Source organism: Nannobrachium achirus, assembly GCF_963921795.1.
Source record: "Nannobrachium achirus genome assembly, chromosome: 14".
Taxonomy (NCBI): domain Eukaryota; kingdom Metazoa; phylum Chordata; class Actinopteri; order Myctophiformes; family Myctophidae; genus Nannobrachium; species Nannobrachium achirus.
The window spans coordinates 11,186,095-11,202,839 of NC_137821.1; the positions used below are offsets into that span (position 1 = coordinate 11,186,095).

Consider the following 16,745-nt stretch of genomic DNA (forward strand, 5'->3'; position numbering starts at 1 on the left):
TAGTACGAGGTCACATGTGTTTCCCAACCCAAGAGCCGTTCACATTCAACAGAACAATAGCACTGTGTGCCATGTAATATAAAGCAGTGGTTCTGTAACAATTGAAACAACAATTGTTGATCATGTGGCCGCAGGGGTGTCACAGCACCAAATTCTGGGCCCCGGGTACAAGGATTCACTGCGGGGCCCCCCATGAATGTTCTTCATAGGGGGAGGGGGTTTAGCCCATTTAGACTGGGAACGCATTATTATTTTGTGCTTTAACTATTGAAAAATAGATCTGCTATTTTTGAAAAATCTTGAACATTTTTGCAAGTCTTTGAATATTTTTGACCCGATTCTTCTAAATTCTTCTACGTTTTTTTGTTGTTTCTATGTCAGTGGTGCTCAAACGTTTTCATGTGAAGGAGGACCCCCAAAATGATATGTATTTGGCCATATTAAAAAATACATACATTCAGATTTGTACATATTTAACAACTTTTCAAAAATAGCAGATCTACAAGCTCGCGGGTGCCGCGCTGTGAGTTTGTAGATCTGCTATTTTTCAATAGCTAAAGTATAAAATAATTAAGGCCCCTCCACCTTGGGCCCTAGTAACTCAGTCCCACTTTTCCCCCCCTTGTGACGCCCCTGTGTGCCATGTAATCTAAGACAGTGGTTCTCTAACAATTGAGAAACAGTTGATCGTTTGGCTGCATGACCACCGTCTGAAAAGATTTAGTAGAGACCCCAATAAGGGAAGATTTGCGTTGTTAACTCATTGACAGCTTTATGACGAGTATGATGAGTTATAATCATCGTTCCAGGCTGCCACTGTTTGACAAGTCACTTGTTTTATATCATTTAATCCAGTTTCCAAGAACTGGATCCCATTTAACTTAATTTAGCAGGAAAACGTCCATTTCCCTGTTTCCTGTTCGGCGCGTGGCACTCCCAGTACAAACACGGTGCAATGCGTTGTGAGCTTGTATATCTGCTATTTCAAATCAGCCGATGCACATAGGTTTAATGTGCTGATGTCTTAAGCCTCTATCAGAGTCTGCGGTGAAGAGCTTATCACCGCAAATCTTAGGTGTAAAGCTATCCACCTAAAGTGAGAAAATAAGTGGAGGCCATCATAGTCAGTCACGGTGAAGTCCTATCACTGTGACTGACTGAGATCGACCAAACAGAGAGATGTGTCGGGGTTCGCGGTGGATAGCTCTTCACCGAGAGTAATGACGTAATGTTGTAGTTTTATGACTTAATTTAAGGTTTTAAGACCGCGGTCGATAGCTTATCACCGCGGTGCCTACTATGATAGGGGCTTTAGTCGCCTCTTTTGGGCTTGTTTTCATAGACCTGGTTGCTTGTTTCTCTCATAACATCAGCCAACGCGGTACTAGCTGAACAGGGCACTGTTTTATCCTGTTCCGTTCCATAGAGAGTCCTCTGTTTCCCAAGAAGATATTAGGAACACATGATTGTCCTCTTGTGTCAGTGGTTCTCAAAGTGGGGTCAGGGGTCCTTCGGAGCAAAATGACTTCATATTGGCCTCTTTTCCACTGGGAAAACTGTTCCACTTTTCCCTGCCTAATTTTGAACTAAACTTTTGGGGGTCCTTCACATGAAAAGGTTTGAGAACCATTGACATAGTATTGTCTCAAAAGAAAGAAAAACAAAAAAGAAAAAAGAAAGAAAAGGGAAATGGTATCTGCCATTGTCGATTGAATTCGCCTGGTGAAATGATCATCTCAACGATCGCCGGTCATCAAACTAATTCTCAGACTCAGATTCTCATGGGGTGTAATTGATAGAAATTACTATTGTTGGGGGTTGAACTACTCCACTTCTCCACTTTAACCTAAAGGCCATTTGAAAATAGACAATCTACAAGCTCACAAAGCCTTGCGTTGTGACACTTTGTAGTTCTGCTATTTTCAAAATAAAATCTTGAAATGTTTTTATTATTACTTGCTTTTAACATTCTAAAAGGATATATGTTGTATTGATTGATTGATTGATTGAAGACTTTATTAGAAGTTTGCATAGGAAAAGGTACAGTTTCATGACTGTACAGTTCACTGGTACAAGGTCTACTAACAGGACATCCTAGAAAAGACTATGCTTATTTCCACAGGAAACCATTAAAGTATCTCATATAACATTGAATGACAGACAAATAGAACACAGTACTATAAAGTAGATATAGTCAGTAAAAAAATTAAAATAAAATAAAATGAAAGAACAAAATACAGTAAGTCAATACAAACAGAAAGTATATACAAAGAAGGGGCAGGGGAGGGGAGGGCTGGGCTGGGCTAGGTTTGTTTGAAGGGGCAGGGGAGGCTAGGTTTCTTTTTACCAGTTGCGAACGGCTGCGGCCTGTAAGTGTTTGTTCAGGGCGATTTTAAAGGATGCTAGTGATCCACACTCCTTTAAGACCTTCGGTATGGGGGGAATGGGGGTCCGTGGTACAACATGTTTTCCATTGGGGGTCCACCAAACCAATTTGGACCTTGACTGAAACATTTTGATAACGTTTGTTGGCTGTGCAAGACCTCCCCACGATGTGACTCAAGTGATTAACAGTGCGGCGGTGTGATGTCACTTCCTCCCGGGCAGGTGTGCGAGGACAGCTCCAACAGGAAGTTCCTGGTGTCGCGGCTGTTCGACGTGGCGGAGGGCTCCACGCTGGAGGAGTCGTCCAATAGCTGCATCCGCCTGGAGTGGAACAAGGGCATTGTGGGACACGTGGCCGCCACGGGACAGCCCCTCAACATCAGGAACGCTTACGAGGTGAGACTCACACCTCTCTCTCTCTGTTCCTCTGTGTTTGTGTGTGTGTGTGTGTGTGTGTGTGTGTGTGTGTGTGTGTGTGTGTGTGCGTGCGTGCGTGCGTGCGTGCGTGCGTGCGTGCGTGCGTGCGTGCGTGCGTGCGTGCGTGCGTGCGTGCGTGCGCGCGCGTGCGTGCGTGCGTGCGTGCGTGCGTGCGTGTGTGTGTGTCTCTATATGTCTCTTTAAAACCGCTTTTCTACTGACATAGCCCAACACCACACCACTCCACACCGCCTATTTGTGCCAGGTTTTCCACTACAAGGATCTTGGGTAGAGTGGTGTGAAACTGGTACTAAATGTGGAACTAAAAAGTATCCACTCCGGAGTAGGTCACTCTGAGCTAGGCCAAACAGGGCCAAACACTTCATAATGACTGAACACTCAATGGCTTTTTCATTTAGACCACCAGGAAATAGTGTAATACATGATAATAGATTCTATTGTGTTATATAATCACTGTTATAACCGATAGGGGTACTTTTGTGTAATGACAAATGTAGATATTTGTATGTGGTGCGGTGTGTCGCGGTGTCGTAGTGTGGTGCTAAAGCTGCAGTCAAATAGGGGCTTTTGTCTGTCTGTCTGTCTGTCGGTCGGTTGGTCTGTCGGTCGGTCTGTCTGTCTGTGTCTTGCTTTCTCTCTGAATCTATCTGTCTGTTTCTTTCTCTCAATCTGCCTCTCTGTCTTTGACTCTCTCTCTCTCTCTCTCTCTCTCTCTCTCTCTCTCTATCTCTCTCTCTATCTCTCTCTCTCTCTCTCTCTCTCTCTCTCTCTCTCTCTCTCTCTCTCTCTCTCTCTCTCTCTCTCTCTCTCTCTCTCTCTCTCTCACCCCCTCCCCCCATCTCTCTTTCTCTGTTAATTTGCGGTAGTATCAGGTATCGTACCGTTGTGGCGAGCATGGAAGCTGAGATTATGGTGATGAATGTAACGAGGTGTGTGTGTGTGTGTGTGTGTGTGTGTGTGTGTGTGTGTGTGTGTGTGTGTGTGTGTGTGTGTGTGTGTGTGTGTGTGTGTGTTTGCACTGGGGTTTGTGTCGCTGGTGGGTCTTTGCTGACTGAGCACAGAGCTGAGAGAGACCAGACCCCACACACACACACACACACACACACACACACACACACACACACACACACACACACACACACAGAGGGCAAGTAGGTCAAAGTGCTGCCGCTGTACCATTTGCCTTTGCCACATATCCTCATTGTCGGGTGGAAACTTTCTATGTCCAAAAAAGTTGGTTTTGTATTCATCATTAAAAACAATGATTTAGACCACGGTTATACGAATATGTATCCTTTTCTAATCGCACATTTTCACATATCCTTATAGAAAAATATCCAGTTCCACACAAGTCGACAAAAAATATCTAGCTCTGGGGCGCCCGCTGGCGTACTGGTCCAGGCGCATACCACTTAAGCTTTGCCACATAGGCATGGATGCCTGGCAGCGGTGCCGCTCCGATTCCCGATCCGGACGACCTTTGCCGCGTGTCACTCCCCATCTCTCCCCCCATTTCCTGTCAGTCTACTGTCCTATATCAACAAAGGCATAAAAGCCCCAAAACAAATCTTTAAAATAAATACATATATCTACCTCCATGCACATGATAGCCATGCCGTGGTCTTAAACTAGTGAAAATAGCAGATCGACAAGCAAACAGCGCCTCGTATCGCGAGGCGTTGTGCGAGGTTTAGGTGCCCGATCCCCTTCAACCTGTGACCCCACAACACCTGACTCATTCATTTAGCCTTTTGGCTGGGGGGCTGTTTTTTAATGATAGAATCTGGTTAAACCCCCTCCCCCCACACACAAGTGCTGACATTTTGACAGAGAGCTCACCTTGTTCTCTGGTCAGATGTCAGCACTGTGACCTATGGAGGCTGGAGGCTGGTGGCGCTTGTGACCTTTGGGGGTCAAAGGTTGTGATCTTTGACCCCACTCTTTGATGATGACATCTGAGTAGAAGCCCTCCTACCCCACACCACTTTACCCCACCCCAAGGTTATTATCGGTTAGATTTTTTTGTTGTTGTTGCTTTTCTTCATGTATCAGTTTTAATTTTTTTGACTTTTCGTTATCAAATTCAGTTCAGGTTCTATTCATGTTTAACCCATTAAGACCTGAGGAAAAATACTTTCTAAATCCTAACAGTTTTCAAAAAAAAAAAAAAAAAAGTTACTTACTTTTTCTACCAGCTCGTTACGAGCTTGTGGATATGCTACTTTTGATGCTTTTGTGTGACGCTGTAGTATGGAACAGTGGACTAGTGATTAGTGTGGCAAGATTCAAAAAGGGTTAGCAAATTGCAAAAATAGCAGATCTACAAACTTGTATATTATGCTTTTATGCTATTCTCTAAAGATTTTTGACAAAGACTGATAAGACATTTTATTGTCTCCGCCAGACCGAAGGCGTGGCCAAAACTATGTTTTGCACTCTGTCACCCCATCTGTCTGTCCGTCCATCTCTGGCACTGTTGCAGCGAAACAGGGGCAGACGTTCTTTCAGAAACACCCCCACTTAGAAACATCCCAATTCAGAAATACATATATATACACCCACTGAGTTTAGGTTAGGTTTAGGTGACACCTCCATTTAGAATAATGGAAGTCAATCTTCTGCCAGAGCAGAACCTCTGCCTGAAATCTTTCCCACCACACAAATTATCTCTATATTTATGTGATCAAGATGTGATTCATATTCCATCCTGATTGGCTAAGATTGGCATCCAAAGTGTGCCATAGTAGTGGGTCGCTTTGAACAAAATGCCTCAAATCACGAATGCTGTGTTCAATAGCCGTGCACAAATCTTGTGTCCGTGAAATAACTTCAACATTAATCAACATTAATCCCTCGACTTCTACGGATTCCACTCACCTCTATATTGACTGAATATACGAATTTGCCTGGCCCACAATAACCTATACCTGACCTGGCGGAGACCTATGATTGTAGTTGAGTTTAGTTAGTTTCGTAAACACACAATACAGTTTTGGTCAGCTACATTTTTGGTTTAGTGAATAAGCCTTGCAGAGCCATGAGGCCCATATAGGGCAGTAGCCTACAGTAGGGCATTCACCAAATATTTGAATATTCGAATATCAAAGTCACTATTTGACGTTGTTCACCAAAGTCGAATATTCGCTTATTTTCATATTGTTTTCTCTTTAAAAAATATATAGTTTATAAAGCTTGGCTAGATAGGAAGTCATAAGAATGAGTTGCTCTATACCAGGGCTTCTCACCCTGACAAGCACTTGGAATTGTAGGTATTAATGTGACTCGGTTCCACAGATAAATATTGTGAAAATAGCAGATCTACATGCTCACAACCCCTCGCAACAATAGCTCTGCTATTTTCACAATGTTTGCCTCTTGCTTACTTAATATTTGACAGTTTGGCCAGTCCTGTCAAATATTTGACTATTCGAATACTTTGAGGTTGAATAATTCGAATACTAAAAATCACTATTCGTGAATGCCCTAGCCTACAGTATATCTACTATTTCTGCAGCGTAATGCAGCTTGTTGTACAAGTGCAACCCCTGGACTTGACCCTAGTATGTCACAGGGACCCCCAATCCAACCCTTGATTCTGAGTGCCAAGCAGGAAGGCACTGGGTCCCATTCTTATAGTCTTTGGTATGACCCGACCGACCCTCTAACCACAACCTCATAATTCTGTTAGTTTCGGTGAACTTTAATAACCCTGCAGCCCCCCCCCCTCCCCCTGGAAGGTGGGTTCAAGACCACCCCAATCAACCCACCAGTTGTTTTCTCTGTCCATGTTATTCTTGGTCAAACCCCTTGATTACGTCTTTCTCTGCTGTAATTATAGCCTGCTGGGGTAATGCAATCACACGCTTTTTGTTAAGAGGCCGAGTGCGTTCGTGGAGTACTTGTGCGCCTGTGTGCTTGCATGCGTGAGTGTGTGTGTGTGTGTGTGTGTGTGTGTGTGTGTGTGTGTGTGTGTGTGTGTGTGTGTGTGTGTGTGTGTGTGTGGATTCTTTTTCTCTCATACATCTGGTCTAAATCCCCCCAGGGGGAGAAAAAGAGGAGAAATCCTCCAATGCCAAGTTATTGAGTTATCTGTAATAAAGGTAAGTGGATAGTATGTACAGGGAAAATAGTGTGTGTGTGTGTGTGTGTGTGTGTGTGTGTGTGTGTGTGTGTGTGTGTGTGTGTGTGTGTGTCTTTAATTTAATTTATCATCCTCCGTCATGCACTGGGATCAATTCACCTTTTATTTGCCGAGCTGCTTATTCGGTACGACTGAAACCCTCTATAATTGGTAAAATGGACCCGTAAATGACGTACTTGATACTTATTTTTTTCACTCTCTTTCACTGTCTTTACCGAAAAATAGCCGATCTACAAGCTCACAACGCGCCGCGTTGCGACATGTTGCGACACGTTGCGACACGTTGTGACACGTTGTGAGCTTGTAGATCTGCTATTCTTTTGTGTGTAAATGTTCCGCCCCAGGATAATGGATGATACTTTGATTATCGCGATAATATCGTAAATCGCAATTTCTTTGGTCACAATAGTCGTGACATGACATTTTCATATCGTCCCATCCCTAGTGTGTGTGTGCTAGTATAACATCGTTGTCGGGTGAAAACCTTGTATGTCCAAAACCGTTCGTTTCGTATTTATCATTTAAAAATCAAACCTCGGTTCGAAGTGGAGCGGTGAATTTGAGCAGCTGTACCCTATGTGAGTGAGTGAGTGAGTGAGTGAGTGAGTAAACTGTGCCTGTGAGTGAGTGGTGAGTGTGCCTGGCCTGCACAAAACAGCGCCCCTCCTTTAACTAGTGTGTTGTGTGTGGCCACTCAAGGTATTGCCAGGCTACGGACACGGCCAGCCACCCAGCCACCCACCCACCCACCCACGGACATACCCACGGACATACCTGTCTATTGGGAGCGCTTTCACCGCTCCAAAAATGACTTTAACTATAGTGAAAACAGCCGATCTACAAGCACACAACGCCTCGCACCGCGAGGCGTTGTGTGCTTGTAGATCGGCTGTTTTCACTACTTTCGTGCGACGGCCTTGTATGATGAAGCAGGGCTTTGCTTTGCGAAAGAACGTGCAAATTTGAAACTTGGAGATACGAGGTTTCCGCCCGACAACGACGATCTCAGTATACTTTCGAGGACCAAATGTCATATAGTAGAATGTTGAGAAATACATATTTTTTGGACCATTTTCCTTTTCCTCACAAAATAAATGTTTTATGGTTCAAATGATTTGGGGAGAAAAAAGTAAAACCCCCCGACTGAAATGGCAATAGCAGTCCCTAAAATGTCAATCTTGTGCATGTGCTGTGTCCGTCTGTGTGTGACAACACAGGATGTCAGATCCACGCACGCACGCACGCACGCACGCGCACACACACACACACACACACACACACACACACACACACACACACACACACACACACACACACACACACACTGACGCAACAGACAATACCCCTGCAGCAGCACTCGTGAGACTTTCGAAGAACAAGCAGATGTGCACGTGTTTTTATCTGTGTGTGTGTGTGTGGGTGCACATCATGTATCTGTGTGTGTGCGTGCTTGCGTGCGAGAATAAGTCTGCTTACCAAAGCCATACTAGCATCAGCACTGCAAAAGAAAAAAAAATAAAATAAAAATAAAACATAATTTTCGGTCTTGTTTGATGTTGATAGTTTTTGTTGCAATGAAATCTCTACCCCAGCCATAGGCATTTTTATGTTTTAAAACACAAAGATATTTACTGCCGTTTGCCTTTGTAGGCAGGAGTTACGTAAGCAATAACACATGAGAGAGAGTGCTTTGTCGCGGCCCGCACGGCCGTGCCAGTAACCACGACAAAGCAAGACCTCATAAGTGTTTTATTGCGTCTATACTACAACAAAACTGCACGTTTGTTAAATCAGATTCTTATTTTATTTTACATGGGAAATGGTGTTATATTTTGCCACTAAACACCAGCAGGAAACAGTGCAAAACAGTGCAAAACAGTGCTTTAACCCAGAGGTCTTCAACAGGGGGTCCAGGACCCCCAGGGGGTCCTCAGAGTTACTACAGGGGGTCTGCCAAATCTTTGTGATAGAAACGTATTTCTCCTTTTTATTATAACAACCACTTGAACGTTCGTATTCTGAGAACTTTAGTGTGTGTCGCGCTGCGAGGCGTTGAGAGCTTGTAGATCTGCTATTTTTGGCAAAGAGCTTTGGTGTAGAGGGGGAAAAGAGCATACTAAGTACAGAGTGAAAGGTAAAGTTTATTAAGTATTGACGGTTCAAGTGGTTACATAAAACTGAAAACACAAATTGACAAGAATCCAAAATACACTGATGATTGTGCTGTCAAACTATGAAACTATATGGAAACTATGCAAAAGGTTGTGGGGGTCCCTGCTTCATCTCTCTCTCAACTAAGGGGTCCTTGGCCTGAAAACGTTGAAGACACCTGCTTTAACCTATTGGTTTACTATGCATTATAGGCCTGCAGACCCCCATAAGAGTGTGCAAATTAACCTTCAAATGCCTCTCTTGGCCAATCACAATGCATTGTTGGAACTATAGGTGTTGTATACACACGTCACACACGAGCATCAAAAGTAGCAGATCCGTACACTCTTGGCCTGAAGCGATGCTCTTTGAGCTTGTAGATCCGCTACTGTTGATGCTTTTGAAATTGAATGAAATGTACTTAAGTACAACTTTAATTGAGTGTTTCCAATTTTCAATACTTTTACTTCTACTCTACTACTGTACATCTCGGATCAAATTATTGTACTTTTGCTCCACTACAATAATTTGAACTCCGGACTATTACTTGTAACAGAGTATTTCTACATTGCAGTATTGATACTTTAAAGTAACACATTGGAGTACTCTTTCCACCACTGGTCCTTCCTATGAGGGAGTGTGTGTGTGTGTGTGTGTGTGTGTGTGTGTGTGTGTGTGTGTGTGTGTGTGTGTGTGTGTGTGTGTGTGTGTGTGTGTGTGCGCATCTGTGTGTGTGTGTGTGTGTGTGTGTGTGTGTGTGTGTGTGTGTGTGTGTGTGTGTGTGTGTGTGTGTGTGTGTGTGTGTGTGTGTGTGTGCGTGCGCGCGCACGCGCGTGCGTGCGTGCGTGCGTGTGTGCGTGCGTGCGTGCGTGTGTGCGTGCGTGTGTTTGCTCTTAGAACAGCGAAAAGGAAGGAATGCCCACCATTGAATTGACGGTCGGTGTGAAATCACACAATCAGTTTTAAAATGTCAAGTCGAGCTGCTATTCAGCGATATCACTATAGCTAATATTGGCATGGATATATATTTTTTTTTTACTGGGGGTCGGGGAGTTTTCCGACCTCGGGGCATGGTTGCGTAGGCGTTCCTGGATTGCTTTTGTTTATTGTGTGCCAGGGGAGAGCGCTGGGTAAAGGTCAGCCGTGTCCCCGTCGCACAATGCACAATGTGAGACTTTTTCTGTGTTTTCTTCATAAATTAACCCGTTTAGACCAGGAATACCGTTGTTCCCTATTGAGATTGGCACATTTCCTGGGGCAAGCTGCCCAGATCACACATGTCACACGTGTCTTCTTATTTTTTCACTCTCAAAAAGCACCTGCAATGTATGCATTTGAAACTACATTGCAGTGCACATCATGGGGTGATCACTGCTTGCCTCTTGTGAATTGTTTTATTTTTGTTTATTTTCAGTTTATTTCGTTGCTGAGTGAGGTCAGCAGACAAAGTGATGTGAGTGAGATGAAAAACAACCTGGGTGAAATGTGCCAATCTCAACAGGAAACATCGGGTTTATGCATATGTGTCACTCTATATTTTACCCACTTTAACCTTTATTTTTATGCTTTAACTATAAAAAAATAGCAGATATACAAGCTCACAGAGCGGCACCTGCATCAACCAGGTCGGTCATTGCTGTTAATTCAAGGTGTGACACTTCATCACATCGTCAGGTTTTATTAGCGAGGTGCGAAACCAGCCAACGGTGCATGTGAGGGCGTGCGTGCAGCTTCAAAGCTAGTGGAGCGGCGCTCCACATAGCTCCGCCGTCAGCTCACCCCTCATTATAGGTGTAGAGCTGTCACCGTCACGTTTTTGGGCGATGATGTAATAAACACTTAGAGGACAGCCAGGTTATCTAACCCCACTGAGCTCTCCCTGCATGTGCTTGGTAGGCCAATCACCTGGATACCCGTATTCTTGTATAGAGCTTGTTCATAAGCAGTGATTATATGATTGCTTCTGCCCTGATATTTTGGGGGGGTCAGAGAGAGAGAGAGAGAGAGAGAGAGAGAGAGAGAGAGAGAGAGAGAGAGAGAGAGAGAGGGGGAATGAAAGGAGACAGGGTGACAAATAGAGAACAGAATGGACAGATGGGACGGTCCACCTGTGTCCAATTATAGCTGCTTAATTTGCTACCGTGTGTGTGTGTGTGTGTGTGTGTGTGTGTGTGTGTGTGTGTGTGTGTGTGTGTGTGTGTGTGTGTGTGTTGTATGATTAAATTGTGTGCATGTTAAATTAGTGTGTGAACACAATTTCAAGTGCAAGGTTTCAGGATGTGTGCGTTTATGTGTGTGTTTGTCTGCGCACTGAAAGGCAGATATTTTCATAAATTAATGGCTGTGTGTTTGTGGTGTGCGCAACCATTCGTGTGTACCCTACACACACACGCACACACACACACACACACACACACACACACACACACACACACACACAGCACTGCTTGTGCGTGCACGTACGTATGCGCACTAGGGCGGGCCGGGGATCCCCTGCTGTGGATCTAACAGAACTTGACACTAGATGTGTGCGTGTGCATTTTGCCGCGGAGCGCCCATGCTTCCAGGAAGTGGCCGCGTGCGTCATCGGCCGTGGCGCGGGGCCCTCGCGACTCCCCGCTCGCCCTGATTGGATCGTTAGCTATCCCATTAGGGCGGGCGGGGGATTATGTTCAAAAGTGACGAGCGAGAGACAGGGAACAGGAAGAAAAAAAAAGAAATCCCCTCCGGCTGTTTACATTGGTTTGGCCCTGCGTGGGTAAAGTGCTTGGCAGACGCGTGGGCCAAACCAATCCGCGGGGATGTTTTCCTTATCAATGGCTCGCACTGTGCTGCATCCAAAATGCAATCTGCGAGGGGAAACAAAATGTAGGGCTTACTCTCTGTAATACGCTCGCTGTCGCGTGGAAACCTTGTAGTTGTACGTCCGAAACCCTAGCTTTTCATTGAGCGTAGAAGTTTGTTATTTATTCTGAAGCTCTTGTCACATTAGATTTTAACCACTTTAACCATTATTGTATGCTTTAACTGTTAAAAAATAGCAGATATACAAGCTCACAGCGCGACACATCTTTTAAAAACCATTAAAATCATGAAAAAGTCTTGATTCTATAAACGTATTCTAAATCCTTCTTCTAAAGCGGTGGTTCTCAAACTTTTTCTGGTCACGGACCCCCTATCTCAAAATATGTTGTTCCAGGGACCCCCAGAAGCAGAGATTTGAGTTACAAAACTTAAAATAGTTCACCCCCAAAATGACTTTTTTCCTATTGATCATTCACCCCAAGGAGACTTGAATTCATGGATATTTCCGGGGCGTCCCCAGCAAAACAAGTTAATATAATTAGTTTAAGCGCTATATTTTTTGCTGTGGCTAACGTTAAACATTTTTAACTCTTTTGGGGGTCTCCCTGGTGCAACATAATTTCAGATGGGGGGTCCGTAGCCAAATATATATCATTCCGGGGGACTCTTTGACTCGGGAAAAGTTTGAGAAGCCACTGCGCTATAGAGTTCATGGGTTAATGGAAGACCAAATAATAGCACTCATTTATGGAAATAAAGAAAATAAAAAACTAATTCATACAAAGATGAACTATGCACGTACAAGGTTTTCTGCCCGAGAGCGATGGCTATGATTCCTGCGTTTCCTCTGGATTGGGGCTTATCCCACACATATTTCTCAGGTTTCGAATAATATTCGCCGAAGACAGGGAAGCTAAACTTTGTGGACAGAACATTTCTCTGGGACTGAAACCGGAGCTATAGTGCTGGGCTGGTGTGCAAGGTAGCTAGGTACATTTTGGGGTACTTTTTCTCCACTTGAGTATTTTCACTTTTTTTGATACTTTATACGACTACAACACCACATCTCAAATGCAAATATCATACTTTTTTACTTCACTATATTTATTTGTCAGCTGCAGTTACTAGTTTAGATTTAGATCAAATAATCTTCAAATAGCTTCAAAAGTATAAAATGGGGTTTCATTGGTTAATCAACCAAAGTGATGAGATTATGAAATGGGACATTCTGCATAATACTTTTTTACTTTTGCTACTGTAATATAGCCTAGTTCCAGACCCTGAATCGCTAGCCACACCCCTTTAATTTTTTTGTTTGGCGATTCAGGTCTAGCATCGCTCTCATTGAGGAGGGCCTGCCTCGGTTGAAAATCCGATCGGCGAATCAGCGCCGTGAATCAGCGTCTTGTGATCAGCGTGGGTGGGGGTTTCCCAGAACTCATGTGTGTTTCCAAGTACACCAGCGCCGCCGCCGTACCGTACCGCGCATCGCGTCGCGATAAAATGCGGTAAATTGCGGTAAAATGCGATCGTATCGATCTCGCTATGAAACACCAGTAGCAGGCATGTTATGTTGTGTTTGATTACTAGTTCGTAGTGCTCCTATTCTGACTGTTTCTTTGGTTAGCAAGTAGCACTAGCAAGCAACAGGCTAGCCACTAGCCAGTCACACATAACAACACTATGTCATGTGTTGGTCGGTGAACCAATCGCTGAAGACTGCCTCTTTTTGGCAACGCCCATCCCTGCAAACGCCGTAGGCGGAACCGAGTTCAGACTGAATAATGAAGTGAAACGAAATGTTAATTCAGGCTGAGTGTCAGGCTAACTGTAATATGGAATGTTAATACCTTTACCCAAGTCACATTTTGAATACAGGACTTTTACTGAACAGTAGTAGTATTTATTCTCTGTCGGTTAGAAACCTCATGTCGTCCAAAGCTGGTACTTTTCAGGATTCAAATAAAAAAAAGGCAGTACCGCATTTCGAGCTTGTGGATCTGCTACTTTTGAAAAAGAAAAAAAAAAGAATATTCAAATATGGAGAGAGCATTCTCCCCAACAGCAACAATATCTATGGTATTGCTACTTTTACTTAAGTTGACATTAAAACCTTTAATTATTTTATACTTTAGCTGTTGAAAAATAGCAGATATACAAGCTCATAGCAAGCAAGCTTGTAGATCTGCTATTTTTGAAAAATCTTTTTGCATATATTTTTTTTAACATTTTAACTCAAATATTTGCTTCTTTGGGCTCCCTGATACATGATATTTCGAGTTGGGGGTCGGCAGCCGAACACATCTAATTCTCGGGGTCCTTGACATGAAAAGAAACATGCGTTTTTTCAAAAAACCTTAGAAGGATTTAGAAGACATTTCATTTTCTTTAAAAGACACAAGACACTAAAAGGCACACATTTTCACGCTCGTACCGGTATATCTGCTATTTTTTTATTACTGATTTCTATGTGGTATTGCTACTTTTACTCAAGTAAAAGAAAACATGGGAGTGCCTCTTCCACCAGCGCTGGGCAGCTGCAAAGGCTACGTGTCATCGCGGAGAGACCAGCGCCGTTCCGTTGACGCGGGCTCTGGGAAGCTGGCGGTCGGAACGGAGTCCGTTTCAGCAACGGAGCAACAGAGAGAACTGGGTTTTTGCAAACCGACGTGGTTCTGTTCATCGTTTGAGCTCATGAAAGCATGCCTGTTTGGGCAGGGGCGCACGCACGCAGACACGCATGCACACAGACACACGTGCACACACACGCAGGTGCAACTGGTCAGACACACCTCGTTGCTGTCAGAAACAGCAGCGTTTCTCAAACGTTCACATTTCAAGGTCTTCCCTTAACTCTGGCAGTGTACAAATACGCCTTCATTTGGTTCCATTTTGTACACTGTCAGAGTTACAGACTTGTATGGGTGAATTTAGACCCCCTTAAAGTGATCCCTGACTAATACGACAAATATGCCTTAATGCATTATAATTGTCCTCTATAACTACAATGAAAAATTAAAAACACCTTCAATATTTTATTTCTTCAAGAAATAGCTAATCTTTCACTCAATAGGGGAAATGCATGTCGCAATGTGTGATCTATCCCTATGGAATTTATGGAATGCATGTGCAAAAAACACATTTGAAATATTGAGTTGATGCTCATATTAACCATATGAAGTATTAAGTTTGTTTTTATTTGCACATGCATCCCATAAATTCCATAGGGATAGATCACACATGACATTTATGACATCATCAACTTGCGACGGGCATTTCCCCTGTTGAGTGAAAGATTAGCTATTTCTAGAAGAAATAAAATAATTAAGGTGTTTTTAATTTTACATTGTAGTTATAGAGGACAATTATAATGTATTAAGGCATATTTGTCGTATTAGTCAGGGATCACTTTAACTCATTCACTGCCAGACACGTCTCCCCATGACTCGTCTAAGCACGTCTTTTTTAAAGATTCTCAGCGGAAACAGAACATGTGATCGAAAAACATCCGCTTCCTGTTTTATTTTTTACCTTCTTCACAGAATCGCCTTGTTCTCTGCTCCCGCGTCTCGTTACGTGTTTGTCAAAACGGTGGAGTTTTCAATGAGCGATAATTATGGATTTTTTTTTCACATGCTATATGGTAGGCATGACTGCCAGTTCCCACCTGATGTTGTGTGGGAGTCCAGATTGCTCCAGCCCGTACTGAATAACTGTTAGCTTACATAACGTCTTCAGGCTAGGACTCAAGTCTAAGACATGCAGGTCACCAGGTTTGTTCCATCCTCCAAAGAGGATGATTCGATCTCCCACCATGCAACAGCACATATTATTTAAAGGAAAAAAGTGATCCAGGCACTCAGGTAAAAAAGGGAGGAACAAACTTTATTAAAGTCTAAAAGCCGACATGTTTCGACCAGAGGCTGGTCATCATCAGGGCATACAGCACATATTATTTATCGGAGACGGTGCTTTCCCCTTGGGCTCAACCTGCTTCCAGCAGAAGGTCTCTGGACTGAATTTCCACAGATCATTGAAGTATTTATGGTTACAGCCACCAAATACATACAGCTCTCGATTGTAGGTAAAGGCTGAATGACTCCAGCGTTGTTCTGGAAAAAGCTGCGCAGAAGATGTGTTCATCCAGCAGTTGGTCTCTGTGTCAAACACTCTGATGGTGTTGTGCCTGTTGTAGTAATTATTATCCAGGCCCCCAAATACAAACATCTTTGTCCCGATGATGGTGGCAGTGTGTTGTGATGAAGCAGGAGGTGGAGTGCCTCTGGTGTTAATTAAAGACCAGACCATTGTGATGGTGTCCAACTTGTACATGTCATTAGTGTATCCAGTCTGGGTCAATCCTCCATGAATATACATGCTCTTCCCCAAGACACAGGCTGAGTGGTTGTACCTCCCCACTGGAACAATCCCAAAAACCTGGGGTTTCAACCATCTGTGGGCGTCGACATCAAATGCATCAAGCACGTCTTTACACCACGTCGTTGTGTAGTAATCATACCCTCCCCAGATGTAGACAAGGTGTTCAATCAGCACAGCTGTGTGACTGTCGCGCACAGAGGGAACCTTTAGGTGACATGCTCCTTTCGTCACCGGGGTCAACTTCCTCCAACATAAAGACACTGTGTTGAAGACATTTACTTCCATCCTGGTGATCAGGTTATGGTTTCTTCTTCTTTCGTCTCCCCCAAAGCAGTAGATCTTGTGTCCGACCACCACAGCAGCCTGGTTCTTCCCCTGTTTGACTTCCAGATGTATCGTCCAGTGCAACATTTCACACAGCAGAAACACCGATTTACAGTTTACA

The 16,745-nt window shown here is 43.7% G+C and overlaps 1 protein-coding gene across 1 annotated transcript in view; it reads left to right on the forward strand.

Moving 5' to 3' along the window:
- Window positions 1-16,745, forward strand: part of pde5ab (phosphodiesterase 5A, cGMP-specific, b) — a gene marked incomplete at both ends in the record, with an annotated part of 127,398 nt that overhangs the window by 21,674 nt on the left and 88,979 nt on the right. Inside the window, one exon of the mRNA XM_080742229.1 lies at window positions 2,608-2,781. Coding sequence (XP_080598355.1) covers window positions 2,608-2,781 — 174 coding nt within the window. The remainder of the gene's footprint in view (window positions 1-2,607; window positions 2,782-16,745) is intronic.